The sequence below is a fragment of the Juglans microcarpa x Juglans regia genome, chromosome 5S, assembly GCF_004785595.1.
Source record: "Juglans microcarpa x Juglans regia isolate MS1-56 chromosome 5S, Jm3101_v1.0, whole genome shotgun sequence".
In the NCBI taxonomy this organism is placed as follows: domain Eukaryota; kingdom Viridiplantae; phylum Streptophyta; class Magnoliopsida; order Fagales; family Juglandaceae; genus Juglans; species Juglans microcarpa x Juglans regia.
In genome coordinates this window covers 16,152,718-16,173,576 of record NC_054603.1, presented here as the reverse complement: position 1 = coordinate 16,173,576, position 20,859 = coordinate 16,152,718, and the positions used below count along the sequence as shown (strand labels likewise).

Sequence of the window (20,859 nt, the reverse complement as noted above, 5' to 3'; positions counted from 1 at the left end):
CTTATACCTAAAAGTAAAATTGTTGAGATTTTAATTTTGATACTTTTATTATTTGGATTGTAATTTTAGACTTGTAGTTAGTTTTATTTTATTTTTTTATAGATATTGTGATTTTAACATTTATATAAAATTATGTTAAATTTAATCAGGTCAAACAGATTAATCTTGAGTATGTTCAACCTATTTACAAAAACGAGTTGAAACGGATTGGGTCGTGTCGTATCGTGTTAACCTATTTTATAGTATTCACTAATGAGTTGACATGACATGACCCATTATGTTAATGGGTCATGTTAGGATTTGAGATTTTGATACGATAAGTTTAATGGGTCATGTTCGGGTTAACTCATATAGTATAATATACATGCCTTGATACGACACGAATACGATTTAACACCCAATTTAATATAGCTTGTTGGTGCCTCCTGCATTTTAAGTGAGGGAAATGCTTAATCCACTACCAAATTGTTTTTACTTAATGATTAAGGAAGTATTTTCAAATGAGTTTGTGAATTTTTTATTTTTTAAAAAACATTTAAAGTAATTTAAAAAATGCTTGAAAAAAAAAACTACACAAAAAAAAAAAAAAAAAAAAAAAAAATCTATTTGGACTTATCGCTCGGCTATCATGAGTTTGGAGTTCTACTCAATATTTCCTATAATTTGTTTTATCCAAACAATTTTTACAATTTAAAATAATATAGACACAACATGTAAAGTTGGGGTCTACAATTTATATAGACAAAATTTAATATTTTGACAATCACAGACTATCTATCTTTCTTCAAATTGTAAAAAATATTTAAGTCAAAAATTGCGGTGGATCTTTGATCTACTAGAAAATGATCTTCCCTCTCTTATTTGGTTATGCCATATTTGGCTATGTGCTAATAATTGCTAAAAAAAAGCATTACCTAATGCAATGAAATAGCAAATGAGCATTCTAGGAACTAGCTAGCCATATGGTGAAAGAAATCAAGAATACTAATAAAGAACAAAATAAAAATCCCAAAACTCATGTAGAAAAAGATACATGAAGAAACCCATCACTTATATATGACTATTAGGCAAAGATGAATATAAGTTTAGAGGTAATGATACACCTACAACTTCTAATATGACAATTGAGAATGGATAAATCTTAGAAATTATATATTACTATTAGAAATAATGGCGGATCCAAGAATTTATCTTTGCGAAAGTGAATAAATATTATAACAAGTAATTATATTTTTATATATTTTATTCATACCTTATATTATGCCATTTTCATTACAAAAAAATTTATTATAAACAAAAGTCATGATACAAAAAATATTATCAACATATATATCAATTTAGGAACATATTATTATATATGATTCATGTTTACTGATTAAAAAAAAAAAAAAAACACTCAAACTTAGAGATAATAGTATTAAAAAATGAATTATTATATTTTTCAAGTCGGTGTGTAGAGCACACCATCCACATAACTTAAATAATAAGATCAGATTTATAAAATTTAAATTTTAAAATTTCTCTTACAAATCAAGTTATGATCCAGCAGCCGCAACATATGAGACAACTCCAAGATAATGACTTGGCATTGGGCACGTGAGATGAAAATGTTGCTCCTGCTTGGCGGGTCGTAGGGCTCGAAATCACTTTTTTTAGGTGTTATGACATATAAGCACTATCCTACGTACTATCTATACCAACTTATAAATATAAATTTTCATCCTAAAATATGAAAAATTCAAGATACAAAAAATATTATCGACATGTAAATTTAGGAATATGTATATATATATATGTGTATATATATATATATATATATATGAGGCATGTTTATTGGTAAAAAAAATAAAAATTAGAGATAATAGTATTTGTCTTTTAAAAGATTATTATTTTTTAGTGTTAAAAATAAAAACATTATTTATAAAGCAAATATGTAAAACCCATTCATATAAAGGACAAAATAAAAGAAAATACTGACAAATTTAAACGAGACTCATTGAATAATAGTGAGTAGAGAAAAACTATATGGCCTTTTATTTAGATACATATTAAATTAAATTTTTAAGTGCCAAAATTTTAAGTTTTAAGAATAAAACAATTATTTTTTTAAGATTGGAGGTGAGATTATAAGATTATAAGAGAAACCTAAGTTGCGAATCTCTGAATTTGTTTTTTTAAATATGATTATTATAGATGTTTGGTGAAACTATGGGGTTATTCTAATTTTATGGGGAAATAAGTTTTTTTTTGGTAAATTATTATTTTTCTTCGGTGTTTGTTTTGTAAATTATAAAAAAAAGAGGGTGAAAATGTGTTTCTCATAATAATTTGAGACTATTTGAATTTATTTTTGAAAAGTGGTGTAATCACAAAAAAATTTTACAAAATAAACTCACATATTGACCTAATTTAAAAACAGATGAAGTTTTTAGATCTGCCTTGATTAAGAACAGATGAAGTATCAAAAAAATTATAGTTGAAAAGAGCAGTCCACTTGCTATATATATTCAAAACAATCCCAAAAGGATCATACATGTAGAAAACCATCACATCTATTACCGTATATAAAATCGGAATCATATAATTTCAACGTGGCATTCTACCTATAAAAGTAAGCATTCTATCTATTAAATTTAAAGTGTTATATTTATGAAGTGGTAAACATTTTAAAAATAATATTTTATTACGACCTATTATAACTTTTAAGTTTCATTTCATTTCTTATATATAAATATATAAACCGATTCAAAACTCCACCCAAAAGCATTACTAATTCAACATTTATATTGTTTTGTATTTTAAGCAGAGTCATATGTGACATTCTATCCATAAAAATAAGCATTTACGCATTAAACTTGAAGTGTTATGTTTATGGAACAGTAATCCTTTTAAAAGTAATGTTTCATTATGAACTGTTGTAACTTTTAAGTTTCATTTAATTTCTTACATATAAACTATAAAGATATAAACCGATTCAAATCTCCACTCAAATGTACTATTTCAACTTTTATATTGTTTCGTTAAATAAACCATCCTATAAACACTTTCAAATTTTTTCATTATAAAACTCGGTCTCCCTCTAAATCTCTCTCCCTCATACACAGCGTACACAACAATTTGCACATTACGCAGGTTATAAGCTCATAAATACAATGAGTAAGCTTTGCATGTTAATATGTGTATTTGCATTCTTTGCATAATCTTTGCTTTTCTCTCCTAACGTCCTAAACTCCTCTCAATTGAGAAATTATATTCTTGATTGTCACAATTAAGAAGCAGAAATGGGTTTTAAAGGTCAAGATTTTCTCAACTTTTTGTCCTTATTTATGAGTTTCAATTGAAAGATATAAATACATGAAATAATTTCTAAAATATTTTTATCGTGTCCATATGGATTTTCGAGCAGCATCAAATACTTGATAAACGTTATAAAACCTATATCTATCTCATTAGAGGATATCTAGTTATCCGTTTGAATAATGATATACTTATGATTCTCTTACAACTTTCTTATAACTCAAATGAACCAATGTAATCATAACATTTCAGTAAAAATAATTTCAATTTTATATAAGAGAAATGATATTTACAGTTATAGATTGTGCAAGCGCCGAACACTTATTTTAAAAAAAAATTGAGTAAATATGAGACCTACATAAAAAAATTAATTTTTTAATAATGAGTCATATTTTTTTAAAAAAAGATTGTGTGTCACTTGTACAATCCATGAATATATATAATATTACTCTTTGTATCGTGCCATTTTGTTCATAATATATATGTTGGAATAATAGAATATTTAACTTACACAAAAATGAAAACTTATGTAGTTATTTGTTTTTAAGAGTTAAATATAAAAATGGTCTATGTATTTGCCTTTTCAATAAATTTTCGGATAGATTAATCTCTATAATTTAGCTTTAAGATTTTTACTGCTGGCGTCAACTTCAATTATTTTAATCGTTAATATTTCATTAAAAATACCACATCAACATATTTTTAGAAAAAAAAAGAAAAAAGAAGACTTATATAAACACCACGGTGAATTTATATGAGAATTAGAATGGTAAAAGTTGAAAAATACATGGAACAAAAAATTTAAAAATAAAATATAATGACTGATCTATTAAAAAGATGAAATATATCAACAATTTTAATCTTTATTTGAGATAAGAGGCAAAAGGTATTTTAAAAGTTAAAAATCACCAAGGAAAATAATAGTAAAATTTACTTTTCAAGTTCCTAGTAAAATCACGAAGAAGAGGGTCTGAAATGGAAGCAAAGAGCGAAGAGAAATTAATACCAATTGGGTGATAAAAATATTAATTTTTTTCACTCTTGTGCTAGCCATAAGAGAATGAAGAATCAAATTAAAAAAAAAAGAGTAATGTTATGTACAGTCTCTAAATGAGGATCGTATATACAAGTCTAGTTAATTTTACTTTAAAACATACAAACTATTTTACTATTTAAGGTGAGATAAGATGGAAAGGGGGTATTTTAGAAGTTTAAAAATTATGAAGATAAATAATAACGGCCAAACAAGCAATTTTATTAAATATTATTTGGAACACAGAAAAGCTTTCCGTGTTGAGGTTCTCTCCTGTCCCGTTGAAAGATTCTAAAATCCCATTCCCCTTCCCAATAACAACTAATTTGGACAAACAAACGGATCTTTCCTTTCTTTCCTTCCATTTCCATCGTTCTTCCATCCTCTCTCATCCACTATTCCGTATACCAACCCCCACCCCCCCAGTTTTTGTTTGGATCCAATAATTTCTAAAAATTTTCCTTACTCTTCTTGTCTATCAGCTTTTGAAACCTCCGCTCGCGGTTTTAGGTATCAACCATATGATATGAGACCTTTCTTTCTTCATTTCATATCGAATTCGTTGATTTTCTGAGATGGTTTGGGGTTTTCCGTGCTTGATTGCTTTTTTCCGGAGATGAACCTAAATTTTTCATTTTGTATTCTGCAGAACAATAATTACTGGTCTATTCAGGATCGGGGCTTTGGTGCTTTGAAGCAACCAGGTAAATTGTAGGTACTCTTGAGTTTTTTATTCTGCGATTGTGCGATTCTTTATTCAATTGTCAGATATCAACTTTCCCGGGCTATGCCGCTAAATTGAACGGAATTAGGATTAGAATGCAAGGCATTAATAAATTAGGGCTTGAAACTGAAGTTTTCCATGTTCTATTGTGGAACTTGATATGTTTTCGGCCTTGTTCGTATATAAAGTCTCAACATGACTTTAAAACTCGTATTGGATGTATTCGCAACCTCCGTTGATTGCTTGTTTTAGTTATCATGTTCTGTTTATGAGTAATGGATTCTGGTATTTGCTTTTGAGAGCGTGCTCAGGTTAATCTACCTCCCCTGGACAAGTACAACCTCGACTCTACTGGGGGATCTATTACCTGTTCTGGGCTAATTCCCCCGTAACTGCCCGAAAGTAGAAAAATATTCAATAGCCTAACTGCCCGAAAGTAGAATAAATAATTATCTGCATACAAATGCTAGAAATACTTAAAACGCCCTTCTTAATCATGAAATGTTGCTTTTGAAGAGCTGGATGTGCAGGGATAGATGGCGAAGGTAAGGGCAAATGCTTTTTTGAGGGTGGTTCCATTATGTTTGATATGGTTCATTTGGAGCAGAGATTGAGGTTTTTCAGATTTCAGTACATAGACTGGAGATAGTGTGTTTCGGATTGCTTATGGAGTTGTCAATGGTTTATGGTTCTGTATTACCTTTTTTCTTTCTTTCTTTTGGGTGTATATTTATGCTTTAACCAGAGATATTGTCGTATTTTTTCCCCTCTCCCATTGGATTAGGCCTTCCTTGTGTACTATCTGCTTAATAAGGCTTTGTTCTTTCTTTATATATATGTATGTATATATATGTATGCATATATATATATGTATGTATGTATGTATGTATGTATATATATAGCGGATTATGTATGTATATATATGTATGCAAATATATATATGTATGTGTGTATATATATATATATATATATATATTGGATCCTGATGCAAAGATGGGTCCCCCGTCTCTTCTATACGTAAAATGTTAATGTGCATGCCATATTTCTAACTCTATCTGCGAGGTACCCTAATAAAATGATAATGATTTGGGCACTCATGCTTTCTTTCTTTAAGAATATGTTGTTACTTTCTTGTCATTTTTTGTGCAGATCCTGTCTTATTTTCTTTTTGCTTTGTCTCTGTAGTTTAAATTTTCTTGGCTTTTGAGAGTGGGGACTAAAGCCCCTTTTGAGTTATGGAAATTTGATTGTATTAGGCTAATAGTATTGCTTGCAAATCATTTCAACAGTATTTCTTTTGAAGAGCTATGAATTTCACTCTGTTAATTATTCAGCCTTTCAGTAGTCTTCTTATGGGGATTTATTTGACACTGCAGCTATGCAGAGCCAGCTTGTGTGTAGTGGGTGTAGAAGCATTCTTCTGTATCCTGGAGGAGCCAGTAATGTTTGCTGTGCATTATGCAATGCAATAACCTCAGTCCCTCCACCTGGTATTTTCTTTGTTATTCCTTTCTCATCATTGTGACTCTGGGCCATGTACTTGTTATGTTAATACATTTCAGACTGACTTATTGACTTTGAACATGGAAGCTTGATTTGATAGATTCCTTCTTCAGATGAGACAAATATGTCAGTGTCTTGTGTCCAAAGTAGGGATTATGACTCGGAACTTGAAAAATCAGGTTGGCTGAGAGGAGTTATGGATGTGCATGTATGTAGCCTTTTAACACCCCTTTCCCACAAAGTTGGGAATGCCATTTAATAACATTACATTGAGCCGGGTTATAGAGATCCATAAACATTTAATTTCTTCAAAGCAAAATACTTATAAAAACTACTTCAAAGCAAAATAGATAACTTTATTGAAACTTAATATAATAGTACCAAAAGCACATAAAACTGACACGTAGGGAAATATCCTCAATGTCATTTTCTTCCAAAGTAAACTAAATTCGTTTTTTTTTTTTTTTGGATCGGTAAAAATGAATTTTATCAACGTAAACCAAATTCTAGTACCATGTGATGAACACTTGTTAACTATGTCTCCATTGCTAGTTCTAGCTTGCATCCTCATCCTCAACCTCACTTGGGACATTTAAAACACAAAAGCAAAGTGAGTCGAATACTCAATAAAAAATATGTATATATATATATATATATATCATACAAGAGCTTTGCTACTCATCATCCCCACACATCACACACCACACCTTTTTTTTTTAATTATTTTTTTTTATTCTTCTTAAAATAATTGAATTATTCTACTCATCATCCATATACCACACATTTGATAAGAGAAAAAAATAAAAAATAAAAAAAGTGTGGTGTGTGGGGATGATGAATAGAATTTTTCATCATACAATAATTAAGGTAAAGACAAGTTTCTTTTTCAAAAGACATTCAAAGATTTTAAGAGAGCATTCACACATATCACAAATCTTTTCCCTTTAATTTTTCAGTGGTGAGCACAAATTTAAGCCCCGTGTGTAAGGGTTAAAGATATCAGCGATATCAAAAGGGCATGAAAAGATAATAAAGCTAAAGTCAAAAGCTTACAGATTGACATGTTTTTCTGTCCAGTAGGAAATCTTTAAATTACAAAATGATTGGTTGACATCTGACATTAGATGTGATGTTGATACTTATTTTGAAATAAGAGAGGAAAAATATGTGTGAGAATCTTTCTAGCCATCTTGGGGCTGGAATGATGCTTCAAGATGATGTGAACTAGTATAGAATTTAAGTAGTTGTAAGCTGTAGATTGTAGCATCCCTCCCTTCCTGTAGGATAGGAATGTTATGTAAATACGTAACTCACACAAGGCAAGAGACCCATCATAAAATAAATTCTTCTTTTACTCAACTTAAACTTAAAAACATAATTAGTGTCTTGAAAGTGGAAGGAATAAATAAGATAAACATGCTGACATAAAATCTAAAGTAAAGTATGTAATCTAGATGGTGACACATATTTCTTTTGCACTGGGTTCTTCCATCTAAAGCCTAGCCTGCCTACTCATCTTGATCATTCTCCTCACCTAGGTGTCTAAAACATCAAACACTATTAAAAAAAACTCAATGACAGCACATCATACTGTAAACTAAATTTAACTTGGTTTTCTTGAAAAGTAGATACATCAGCCAACATATCGTACAAATAACAACTAATATGTAGTATATGTGAGAGTATGTGCAACTAACATATTCAACATGATAACTACTAACATGTTCAAGCATGTCTTATTGACCGGTCTTTCACTTTCCTTTAGGGGTGCTACCTTAGGGGGCGGGGCCACCCCTTCCCAACATGGGCGGGGGTGGGCATTTTTTCCCCGCACTCTGCCCTCGTCCATGTGGGGTGGGGTACCCCGTCCTCTGCACGAGGTGCGGGGGTGGACCTCCATCTGTCAGCCCCCCCACTGGGCTTTTGGCCCAGTTCAGTTATCTAGCCCCAAAAACACATTCAAACCTACTTTTGGGCCATTTTGGGCCCAGAATTTAACTACAAAAATAAATATATTGCAAAATTGAAAACAAAAAATAAATTATATGGATAGAAACTATTAACTAAGCTATTACTATTATACAAATTAAGAGAACTAATAAACTATTACAAACTCGTCTAAAAATAGTAAATATTACAAATTGTACTACTAACTATTGTAGCAACATTACAATTAATTGTAAATTAACAAAATCATAACATTTCAAATTTGATCAATTTGGAGTGGCGGTGAGTTCACTAAGTTGTGTCGACTGTGAGAATCGAGATCATAAAACCTGCAATATTAATAAGTTAAAAATAAAAGAAATTAGAATGATAAAGTTATAAGCATGAAACAAAAATTTAAAATACATGCACATTGTGCAAACCATGGCAAATTGGTAATGGTGGGTCCAATACACACAAAGTCATACTGCAACGGAGGTAGTCGTAGACGCCGTCTCATGTATCACTATAACAATTAAATTTGAAATTAATACCGATTAAATGAAATTCAAGTCCCACGATTGCCAAACCCAAGCTGATCACCACTCTTTTCCTTGACATTGGCCTCCTCATAGTCAAGAACATCTGGAACATGTAAAAGCAAGAAATCGTGTACAACATCTAAAGATATACTGATTGGAGCTTAATTCCAAACTGTACGTTAAAATATTTTAGAAATTTAGGTCTGTGTAGCAAAATAAGTTGCTGTGTCAGGATTTTAGTGGATCCATTTGACCAATAAAGGGAATATAGCTAGAGATTCATTAATGTTGAAACACTTCTTCAGATTACTGGACACTCTTTTCCTAATTATAAGAAGGAAAAAGAGACTCTAAAAAGATTAGAGAAATGAAACCACATCTCCTTACCAAACTGACAGTCATAAAAAGATGAACAATAGATTCAATTCCACACTTGATGCATCAGCTATATTTTGAGGCCAAAGTGATGCCAATACTCTGTATATTGAAATCTAGAGCCACAATATTGATGTCTAAAAGTTTAAAAATCACAATTAATACTTCTCATCTATCTCCATTTAATCTTCTAATGAATTAATTCCCTACATGTGTCCCCTAAATTACCATTCATACAAGGCATACCGAACGGAAACCCTAAAAATTTCAAACAAAGTTCAAACAATTCACATTCACATTCATCCTCTATAGCACACAATTCACAATCACATCCTCTATTGCATTAAAAAAAATACAAAAGAAAATGGGAAAACCCAATCGGGAAACTTACCTTCGGCGAGAACCATGACGGGCAATGGCAGCAGGTGACGGAGAGTCGAGACTTCACGGAGCAAGGCTCAAGCTTGGGAGCAGAGGGACTAGGGGAGAGATCGAGAGAGAAAAAGTCGAAGGGGGAGAAATCAAAGATTCTGGAATTTTTTTTTTTTTTGGGTTGGGGGGGGGGGGGGGGGGGGGGTGGAATCCCCTTAGGTGGTGTTTAAAAATACCCCCCATAGATAAGACGACGTCTTTTTGCACAATGACAAAACGGCATCATTTTGATGTATGGGGGTATTTTCCCCATCCCGCCCCCGCCCCTGCTGTGGGTGCGTGCTAGATGCAGGGGGGGCCACCCGCCCCCCGCATCTGGCGGACGAGGGGATCCTCCCCGCCACACGGGGGGCGGGTCTCTGCTGCTCACCCCTACTTTCCTTATGGCCATCACACATTATTCCTTGTATTCAAGGTTGTGCTCTAATTGCACAACCTGCGGCCATAGCTTACGGGGGCAACCACTAACATCTCATATCATATCGTACTTGGTGGACCAGACCTTAATTCATGATTCTGTGTGGCTTGCGCGTCCACCCATTACTATATTGGTACCATGCATCTCTTATGGCCATTCTTAAAGCTTAATTGTTCTTGTTCTCATGACTTTTCTTCTCACTTATCTGATGAGAATTTTCATGGCATGCAATGTGACATATGAAATGCCTGGATCAATACACGTAGATGACATGACTGGAAAAAAATGGCTTAATAACATAGCATGACAGGAGGGCATAACAATGTGGCGTAATTAAGTAACATGTCCCACGTAATTAAATAACATGTCCTACATAATACACTTATCATGGTGACTTTTGTACTGAGAAGAGGCTTCCAGGGAGGGTCTTTACTTACTATTATAATTTAAAAGGCCTTGTTTACTATATATGGAAATGCATGATCATCCTACTGATCTTGTAGCTCCAATCTGATGATTAATGTGTGTAATCGATCGCCAAAATAAACAATTAGTCATATAAATAAATCAGGTTCTTGTAACTCAACTAATAAAAAAATCCATAAAATAATCTTGTGGTTTTCCCATTTGATAACTTCAATGCTTTAAAGCTACAGATAACAGTATATTCTTTTTATTAAAATAAGCAGCTGCTATTACCAGCATCTGTCTCATGGTTTGACAATTTTATTGTAATTGTCAACTAAAAATTTGTAAATTTAACCCCAACACTTGACACACTTTCATCCTGAAAGTACACACAAATTCTCAAAATAAGCATGATTATTTCATAACTTTGGTGAGGGAAATGGGAGTTTTACTGGAAGAGGACGTATGTGTGCCGAACCAAGAGAGGTATGGCAAGGAGCTACAGATTTGGCGTGAGCAAAAACTGGTCTTCCAGTGGGTGGCGTCAGGTTCTGCAGAGAGAGAGAGAGAGAGAGAGAGAGAGAGAGAGCTGTAAGTCACCAAAATTGCTTGCTAGAGAGAGAAAACAGAGGAGGAGAGGGAGATAAAAGAGGGAAGATGAACAAAAGAGAGCTCACCTTGACTTTATGGTGGTGTAATAACGGCAGAAACGTGGCTGACTTCAACTGGCTCTTGGTGGAGATGAGCTTGGTTGGGCGGCACCAATAACAGAGGGAACCCCCCAACAGATCAATTAGAGGGGAAAAAGCTTGTATCAGAGAGAGAGGGGACAGTGAGTTGCAGAGGGAGAGTAAGAGATATATTGAGAAGAGGAAGAAGAAAGTTGAGGAAAAAGGAACAGAGAGAGAGAGAGGAGGAAACTCACCTACCTTTCAATGGTGCGGCTGGGTCTAGCGGCACTGTGTTGCTCCATGAGTTTGGAGTTCCACTTGGGTGTCGGTTGGGTAATTGGAGATGGGCTTTTGAGTGAAAACCAAAGGATTAGAGAGAGTGAGACCGAAAGATGAGTTAGAGAGAAAATAAAAGAGGAAAGGTTTTTGTTTCTGTACAGAGATGGCCTGCGTTCCATGGTGATCAAGGCTGGCTCCATCTCTTGTTGTGGTGATCTGAGAGGGGAACAGCATGAGCAGAGAGATAGAGAGGATGATAGAGAGAGAACTTTTGAGAGGAGAGCTTCTACTGTTACATGATTGTGGGGATAAATGTGTGGGAGATTTTTGAGAGGAGAGGATCTGCATAACTGATGCTTATATGCAAGCATTTGTGACCGGGTCAAGACACAGATTTCATTGTCACAAAATAGTTTCAAAACCTAAAGGTCGAACTCCATATTTTTTTTTCAATTATACCTTTTCGGTATAGCTGTCAAAACACCTTGGTAGCCACTGCATGGAGTTAGTGACTGCTAATCTGATGGCCTAAAAGGTGCTGTCCCTGTAAGGGTAATGCACCAACCTAGGTAAGGTAATCTTGATGTGCAGCAAAGAACCATTGCTCTCTTTGTATATGGTTAGGTAGGTAGTTTGCATTCACTGATTGCTCAGATGAGCTCATAATCATGAATAACAACAGGATCATCAAGTTTCCATAGCCATTGTATTAGCATACACGTGACATCCTCAAGCATTCTATGTAAAATAAGAAAGACTGATATGGTGGTTGGCAGAATGAAAAATAAAAATAGTAGAAAATATGGAGGGAATCAGTAACTACGGGTGGAAATGTGCAGATTGTTAATTATTGGGGGTGATGCTAAAAGATACATAATATGGACCAGAAACTAATTGATTGTATTTAACATATACATGATATAAGCCTACAGTAGGATATTTGGGGTTTAATTGTCTAGGTTTGTGTATTAACCTTGCAGGGATGGAAATGACTCAACTTATATGTGGAGGTTGCCGGACGCTGCTAATGTATACACGCGGGGCAACGAGTGTGAGATGCTCTTGCTGCCACACAGTGAACCTTGCGCCAGGTACAATGTATATGTTCTCTGTTCATTAGGTTAAGGGTACAACTTTCACAAAGCCAATAAAATACAATTTTTTTTATTGGCACTGGGCATTCAGGAACAAAATTCCAATTAATCACAGGGGTGCACAGGCTCTTGACAAGGAATTTTCTACAAGTACACCTCTGATAATTCAAAGGCAAAAGTCCCCCAGTCTAATGGTCCTCTAATAGTGTGAATGCAAAGTTCTGAATCCAGGACTTCTGGTTTGCATGTCTCGCCCCAGTACCACTACGCTACCCCTTGGTGGTTAACTCACAAAATTTTTCTTCCTAAACATATTTTCAATGAACCCCACCACCTTTCCAAACCCCAGTATAATGTATCAAAAACTTTCTCATTCCAAACATATTCCTAATGGGTCTTACTGTTGTGGCAGATTTCAATGTTTGGTTCAAAATCTACAAATGGAATCGTATCAATTTCCTGTATATTTCTTTACAATCTTGTCTTCAACTTATTCGCTGACTTTTTCCTGTTTTGGGTTTTGCAACTATGTAAAAAAAGTATCCAGCCCGGTTGCCCATGTCAGTTGTGGGAATTGCCGGACAACACTCATGTATCCCTACGGAGCTCCATCTGTTAAATGCGCAGTCTGTCATTATGTCACTAATGTTGGAGTAAGTACCATTTAATATTATGTCAGTCGGAGAACTTATTACTCAATAATTGAATTTACTTCTTACTTCAGCTCCTAAAATTTACTCCTTAATATGTTCTGAAAAGTTATGAAGTACATTTCAGTTTGGTTCCATGGAGGTTTTAAACATGCTATTTTATAGTGAGCTTTGTATGCCCTGATTATCCACGAATAAAATAATTTGTAAAAACTGTAAAGTACAGTTTGTTTAAATGAGCTTAGCACTTTCAAGTGCTGCTCTTGTAAAATTGTTGCTACAAGTGTAGACACTTGCATGCACAGAAGCTGTGATTAGTTATTATTAGTCCACGAAAATGCTAAGATTCTGATTTTATTGGATTCAAGTGATTGTCTAAAATCTATAATACACTGGGATGATACATCATATTATCCTCTGTTTATAGAAACACATAACATATACCTTTTTTTAATCATTATGTTCATGGTGAATGCTGGCCATCTCTCTCTCTCTCATGCTTTCTTATACATTTTGCAGATTTCCAATACCAGGGTACCCATTCCTGTGCACAGACCAAATGGGACAGCCAATTCTGGAACACTGGCCTTCAGTTCAACCGTAAGCTCTCTCTCTCTCTCTCTCTCTCTCTCTCTCTCTCTCTCTCTCTCTATATATATATATATATATATATATAACCAGGCTGACCATCAGTAAGCTTGAGTCTGCTATTTTTTTCCTGATATGAGAGCGGAGGTGGCATTAACTATATGCTTGGCATACACCTGTCAGGGTGCAGCCTAGTGGTCAAGGGTCAAGCTTAGGATGAGCTGTAAACTCAGACGTCCTGGGTTTGATTCCGCACTAGGAGTTTCTTTGGATTACCTAATACACGATCCTGGCTGGTAGGGTCATGTATAGGGGGTTTACTTCCCAGGTCTGGTTCCGAAAGGCCATACTTTTGTGAGCTTTCACCTCGTCAAAACAAAATAAATAAATAAATAAATATGCTTGGTGCAATCACTTGTATTTGATTCAGTCAATGCCTCATTCTCAGAGCCAAACTGTGGTTGTCGAGAATCCGATGACTGTTGACGAAAGTGGCAAACTGGTACGTATTATTCCCTTTTTTATGTTTTTAATCATCTCTCTTCTGCACTCTCACCCCACCCCTTGTCCCCACTCTTCTCCTCAAACTCACCATGAACTTTCATTTTTGTTGGAGATAACAAGATGCACTGATGAATTTCTGAATGTCACAGGTGAGCAATGTTGTTGTTGGGGTCACAACAGACAAAAAGTAATTCAATGGCATTCAGAGAACCATTGCTATCGGTTTTATTTTGTTACTATCCAAAATCCATATTTCAAATCACTTGGAAGATGGACATGGAAATTATTTGTGTATATGTTGGGGACTGCCATGAATGACATTAATTTGAGAAAATAATTCCAATATAAGGCTCCCAAGAACTTATACGTGTGTCTGGTGTACATTAAGAGAGGATTAGAAGAGTGAAAAGGTCGCTGGACTAGTGCTTGCATACTGAACAATTTTTATTTATTGGCCAAGTTTAGCTGAGTGAATATGATCTTGATGTATATGTATCTTCTTCAGATCCAAAATAACGTATAAAACTGCTAGCTTTCTGACTTTTGATTAATTTATTTTAAATTATAATCTCTCACATTGTCTGTTATGGGGTTAAACTTATATTCTAAAACTGCTTTTATCTTTAACTTTTATTTCAAGATGTTTTATGTTGTTTGATGAAATGGGTTTACTGGATATCGGTTGTGGTAATGATTTTTTCCCCCAGGTGCCTCACTTGCGTGACTGACTATGCATGCCTTTGTTCCTGGAAATCCAGTTACAAAGAAATAAAACTTGGAAGGACTTGTCTTTTTTTTATTTTTTATTTTTTTTTTTGGGGGGGGGGGGGGGGGGGGGGTCCCCTCAGCAACATCAATTATCTCATTAAACATAAAGGAAAGTTATAACAAGTGGGGTTTTGACAAGCTTAACAGTAAGTTTCACATTGCCTAAGTAAGATTATTGTATTGCATTGGTCTCCTATATAAAGGTTGGTTTAGGAGGTCAAAGCAATTCAAAATATAACTTTAATGAGTTTATATTCTTTTTAAATATATAAATTTTAATTATATTATAATTTGAATCTAAAAACAATTTTTAGACACAAAAAATAATTTATAGATCTGAGTAGGGGGTGGGGTAGGGTGGGGTGCGGTTTCAACCCCACTCCCAGTACTAGGGTGGGGGGCTCTACCCCTGCCTCTCGGGGGTGGGGTTGGAAACCTTCCCCTGCATGTTGTGGGGCAGGATGCAGGTGTAGGTCCATCCCCGCAACCCTAGAACTCCTTTTAAAAAACCTATCTTTTTCTCTGACCAATGATGACCATGCTGTAAATTTGGCTGGTTTGAGTATGCGGATGGTTGTGGCACTAGCTAGCGTCGGCCAGGGACTGGACAACATTGTTCATGGTATGTAGAGCTAGGGAAGAACGGCAACTCACATGCAAGGTGGAGCAACATTTGTGACAAGTTCCATACCTTCTGCGATCATGGAAGATCATGGAAGTTGTGTGCTGATTAAATTGTTTCCTTCTTCGGCCTCCTTTTCCTTTTGATAATCAATGTCATGTCCATCAACGAGTTGCTCAACCTCAAATCCACCCCTTATATATAGCCAAGTCCCTTACTTAATCTGCTTGCTCTTGTTCAAGCATACCTTCTCTTCTAGCTACTATTTTTGCATGGATTTTATAGGGCTATAAATGAACCAATTTATTCGATAGCCCGCTCGATACTCGCTCGGTTAAATTCGAATTGAACTCTACTAGTGAAAAAAAAGGCTCGATCGTGAAAACAGATACCCGCTCGATTTGTAAATGACACATACCAGACAAAACTCGACTCAACTTGTTAGCTCGACTTGATTCAAACTCATTCATATATTGATAAATATATACACACACCTATATATATATATACATATATATATATATGTATGTATTAGCTAATAATATAAGCATACCACTTTTATAATTAAATATATAATATGTAATCTAATTACTTATGTCTATATAATGAATATACTTCATAGGTATATTTTATAATTTGTGTAATAATTGGTCAATAAAATTTAATAATTTCATATACTAGTAAGTAAGAACCAATTATGAAATAGATATATGCTATCATATTAAGTGTATGTATTACTAATATATGTAGGCATATAATATATTGTTATTTTGAATAAATATCAACTAGTTAGATGTTAATTATTTATAAATTTTTTAAAATTTTATAATTTAATAGATGTTTTTCTTATTAGTTGTATAAATTCAATATTAGATCTTTTATTTTTTATTTATTTAATTTATTAAATCTTATTCAAAAAAATAAAAAAATAAACAATTTGAGCTCGAACTCGAACTCGTTTATGGGTCGAGCTCGAGTTGAGAGTTTAGCTTATCGAGTCGAACTCGAACAAAGAATAAGAAAAAATCTTGAGCTCGGATATTTTGAGTCGAGCCAAGCTTGGCAGGCCAAAGACCGGCTTGGCTCGGCTCGATTACAGCCGTAGATTTAGATCTCTTAAAATTTCTATCCGAATTCTAGGGCTTAGAATGAGATAAAAATATATACATAAAAGATAGACCTCACAACATTTATAGATGCTCGAGTGAATTACTCCAACTACATTAATGCTCAATAAATATTGTATGACTCACTTTGTGTCTTATTCTCTTACTTGAGACTTAGAATTCGGCAAGAACCCTAAAAAATCTCAATCCATTTTTGTGTTTGTCTGTATAGTTTCTGAGCCCTCTTCCTCGATCCGTTTGGTCGGTCCTCAAGCATCCATTGTACTGTAATGCATGCAATATTGCGAAGTATGGGGTTGTGCTGGAATGATGTACATGGACAGTATACATGATTAGTAAGTGAAGCATGGAAATTGTGAAGTATGGGTGTTAGTTTGTTTTATGTAGAGTTTAAATGGACTATGGATTTAGTATGTGTATTTTGTGTTGGGTGTTGCATATACTTTTGATGAAGCTGCTGAGCAAGGTTTTCTAAAATTGTTTTACACAGTTTCAAAATCTATTGTGAGTAATCCATACCCTTTAAGTTTCTTCATTATGTAAATTTTAAGTTGTACATAAAGCCAAAGTTGCATTTGATGAGAACTTAGATCAAAAGCCATTTTTTTGGCGAGGAAGATTTTTTTTACACTACTGCCAGATTTAGAAAATCCCACCTATTAGTAAAAACAATATGAAATTATAAATAAAAGTCATGGTTATCAAGGCCCTTGCCATCAATAAAATAAGTGACTTTAGTGCCACTGATTGTGTGTCACTATACATTTTTGGTTTGTTTGTAATCCTTTATATATAAGAGGTCTGCTACACTTCCAGTAAAGCTATATTCAATGACTTGGTTCATTTACTTACAAATAGTATCACTTGATTACGCTACCTTAGAGGTAGCCATATTGTTTCTGGCCCTTATCTAGTTATTGTCAATGTCTTTGTTTGACATATGTTACATAATCTTATATCTTTTTTGTCTGAAGAGAGAAATCAGAACCCTGCTGTTAAGAAATGGTTCATGGAATGAGAGGAAGGAAGAAAGTTATTGGTAGATTTTGAGTAACATAAAAGTAGCAATATTTAAATTCAAGGGGCAGTTTTGTTAAATGCAAGGGTTAGGTTTATAAAGGTGCTTTTGTAATTGATACACTGTTTTTTCTATTCTTGAAGATAACAAAACTGCATGGGGCCAATCTAACGGGTTGCAATATGCTCTTAAGGAAAACTCAGCCAAACCTACAAGTATTGTCCTATGTAGGTGTTGCAGACATGAAACACATGTCATATTTTACATTTGTAGTTAAATACAATGTGTGTTGCAGTAGATGGTTCGGTTCAAGTTTGGGATTTCCTGGTATAGGTTGATAGCCTTAACTAGTAGATGATTATAGTTTGGTATAGGTTGCAGTAGATGAACATACACTATTCTTTGCCATTTGTATTTCCAATTTTGCAGCTTAGTTAAGCCTATGTAGTTTTCATCAGTCCAACTACAATTGGTGAATCAAGAGTTTTCTAACTACATATGGTTAGTAATGGACCAAGTCTCCATGCATGCATGCTTGCTTTTATAAGAAGAATGTTTCATCTAGGAAGGCCTTTCAGATTTGACTAAATTATATGTATTTGGTAACTCTTGATGTAATCAATGGAACTCTTTTTGTCCATGTAAATGCTCTACAACTTGGTACAATGCATAAACCTTATGTAAGTACTATATACACGTTGGTGACTATAATGACACCATTAATATCAATAAATAATTATATGTATGTTGGTTGATTAATTCTTGATCCGGACTTAAGGGGATATAAGGTGATTGGAAATGCATGAGTTGTAATCGTTGGATGAGGAATCTGTTCAAGCCATGTAGAAATTTTTTTCACCATTTTCCATACAGGTCTCTAAAGTGAATTAATGATTATGATTAATTGAGCATTTGAATTCAAGTAATACTTAGAATAATTAGTGGTCGAATTGGTTAATGCAAGGCGAAGCATTTTACCCAATCAACTAGAATAAAGTTGCAGCCCAACAATTTATCCACAAAAAATGTTTGCCAAAAACGTTATATTGTGATAAAATAAATTAGTATTTTTAATGAATTTTTTGTGTCAGATATAAGTATTTCTCACTATATATTTTAGTTACAAAAAAACTTTTTGAAGGAAGAAAATATACAATGGGATAATCTTTTTCTAACGAAAATTATATATTTGTCACAAACAAATACGGTCGGAAATAATTGTTATTCCGACGAAATATATGCTCGTAGCTTTAACCACTTTAAGTTGTGACGCAATTCTGAGGAGTCAGTTACGAGCATATTTGGCAGGTAAAACTTTATTCCAATACAAAAATATCTTAATTGCAACGAAATCACTTGCAAGAAAAATAATATCTGTTGTAGTGAATGTTACCTTGTTTGGCTGTAATCCAAAACTTGCATACGGGAATGGTTTCCTATCCCCATATATATATTGATAAATGTCTTTGCATGCCAATTTTTCTATTCTAGTGTATTTGACTACATTCTAAAAACCAGAGCCTGCAAGTCGATTGGTTCAACTTCAACCGGTTGAAGCAAAACGGGCTCGTTTTTAACTGCCAGTGAGTCATCATGAGGTGCATTTAAGTGGTATTATTTTTATGTAATCTATTTATGGTTGTAGTACTCCGCTATATAGAATATCAAATTAGATCTTGAATAATACTTTTCCATTTTCTCTTGAGCCTTTTGACCAATGTTTTGAATACCGTACCGGATGGCGTACCGATCAAGGCACTGGAACGAAATATTTCGATACGGGTACCGTTTCGTGTACCGTTTTGGGATAGTCGATATATGAATAAATTATATATATAAATATATATAACAATTATATTCTAAAATAATAGTTTATATATGAATAAATTATATATAAATACATACATATATATAAATTATAAATAGTCTAGTCTAAATTAGGAGTCAAAAAATGAACTTATAGTTTAAAAAAATGGAAAAAAAAATGAAGGCCGAAATATCGGCCGGTACAGGCCGAAACGGCCGATATTTAAGCCGGTACGAAATACAAGTAGTATCTGTACCGGCCTAGTGGCCGGTACGGCAAATATCGACCATACCGGCCGTTACGAAACGATTTTTAAAACTTTGCTTTTGACCTTCCTCTCTTTCGGTCTTGGTACGTACGTACTAGTTCTTGCGTTCACCTATTGGTCCTCTAGTTCTCTTCTTATTTTTTAAATGTACAGTGCATTTTGGTTATAAATATAACTAACATCGCCATTTATATATAGAGTATTTCTCTTTTGAAAATATCATTGTAATATGTATGAATAATTATATTTACAAGGATCTAAACGATACGTATCGTACTAAGAACACGATTTCCCTTTTTCTTTCTAATTACTTCAGATATATATTCTCGTTGTAAAGTTAAAGAATAATGAATACAAATTATTTATTAGAATTTATACAACAAGTTGAGAAAATATTTATACAAGTTGTATCAATAAACGATCGAAATTTTGTATTTACAAATGAATCGTTTGATAAATAATTAACCAAGTTGAAGTCAAGTTTGGGAAAATTAAACCAATCATAAGTTCTTGGTCGAACTTGAAGGCCTCGAGTGCGAGGAAGATATATAGATAGATCATGAAGTGGGTCTATGATATTTATAGATGTTTGTGTTAATTTCTCATGCAACATTTGTCTACGTGCATTTGTAAAGTCCACTTTATCCGGCTCTCTATTATTTAAAATTCTTAATTTGAGTAAGAAATTGGTGATCCAATAAATATATTTATATACTAGATTCTATTAGGTTTTTAGTTCAAACCCATCAAAGTCAAATAATTTTATAAATAGTAATATTTTATTTTAAAGTTGTGGAATAATTAT

At 33.6% G+C, this 20,859-nt stretch overlaps 1 protein-coding gene across 2 annotated transcripts; it reads left to right on the top strand.

Moving 5' to 3' along the window:
• Positions 1-4,573: 4,573 nt before the first annotated feature.
• Positions 4,574-14,986, top strand: LOC121268656 (protein LSD1-like). Of its 2 annotated transcripts, none has more exons than XM_041172994.1 (8): positions 4,574-4,840; positions 4,980-5,045; positions 6,431-6,544; positions 12,589-12,699; positions 13,243-13,355; positions 13,872-13,952; positions 14,389-14,442; positions 14,594-14,986. In XM_041172994.1, exons 3-8 carry the CDS (start codon positions 6,433-6,435, stop codon positions 14,633-14,635), a joined length of 513 nt encoding a protein of 170 aa, XP_041028928.1. In that variant the 5' UTR covers positions 4,574-4,840; positions 4,980-5,045; positions 6,431-6,432; the 3' UTR covers positions 14,636-14,986. The 2 variants fall into 2 exon arrangements, with proteins under 2 accessions (XP_041028928.1, XP_041028927.1); XM_041172993.1 differs by having other exon boundaries at positions 4,575-4,840; positions 4,980-5,034.
• The last annotated feature ends 5,873 nt before the right edge of the window (positions 14,987-20,859 follow it).

Bases quoted from the DNA above. Each gene is read 5' to 3' on its own strand.
- LOC121268656 (XM_041172994.1), top strand. From the start codon at position 6,433: ATGCAGAGCCAGCTTGTGTGTAGTGGGTGTAGAAGCATTCTTCTGTAT. The intron at 6,545-12,588 runs GTATTTTCTTTG...TTAACCTTGCAG, and splicing joins AACCTCAGTCCCTCCACCTG to GGATGGAAATGACTCAACTT. The intron at 14,443-14,593 runs GTACGTATTATT...TGAATGTCACAG, and splicing joins TTGACGAAAGTGGCAAACTG to GTGAGCAATGTTGTTGTTGG.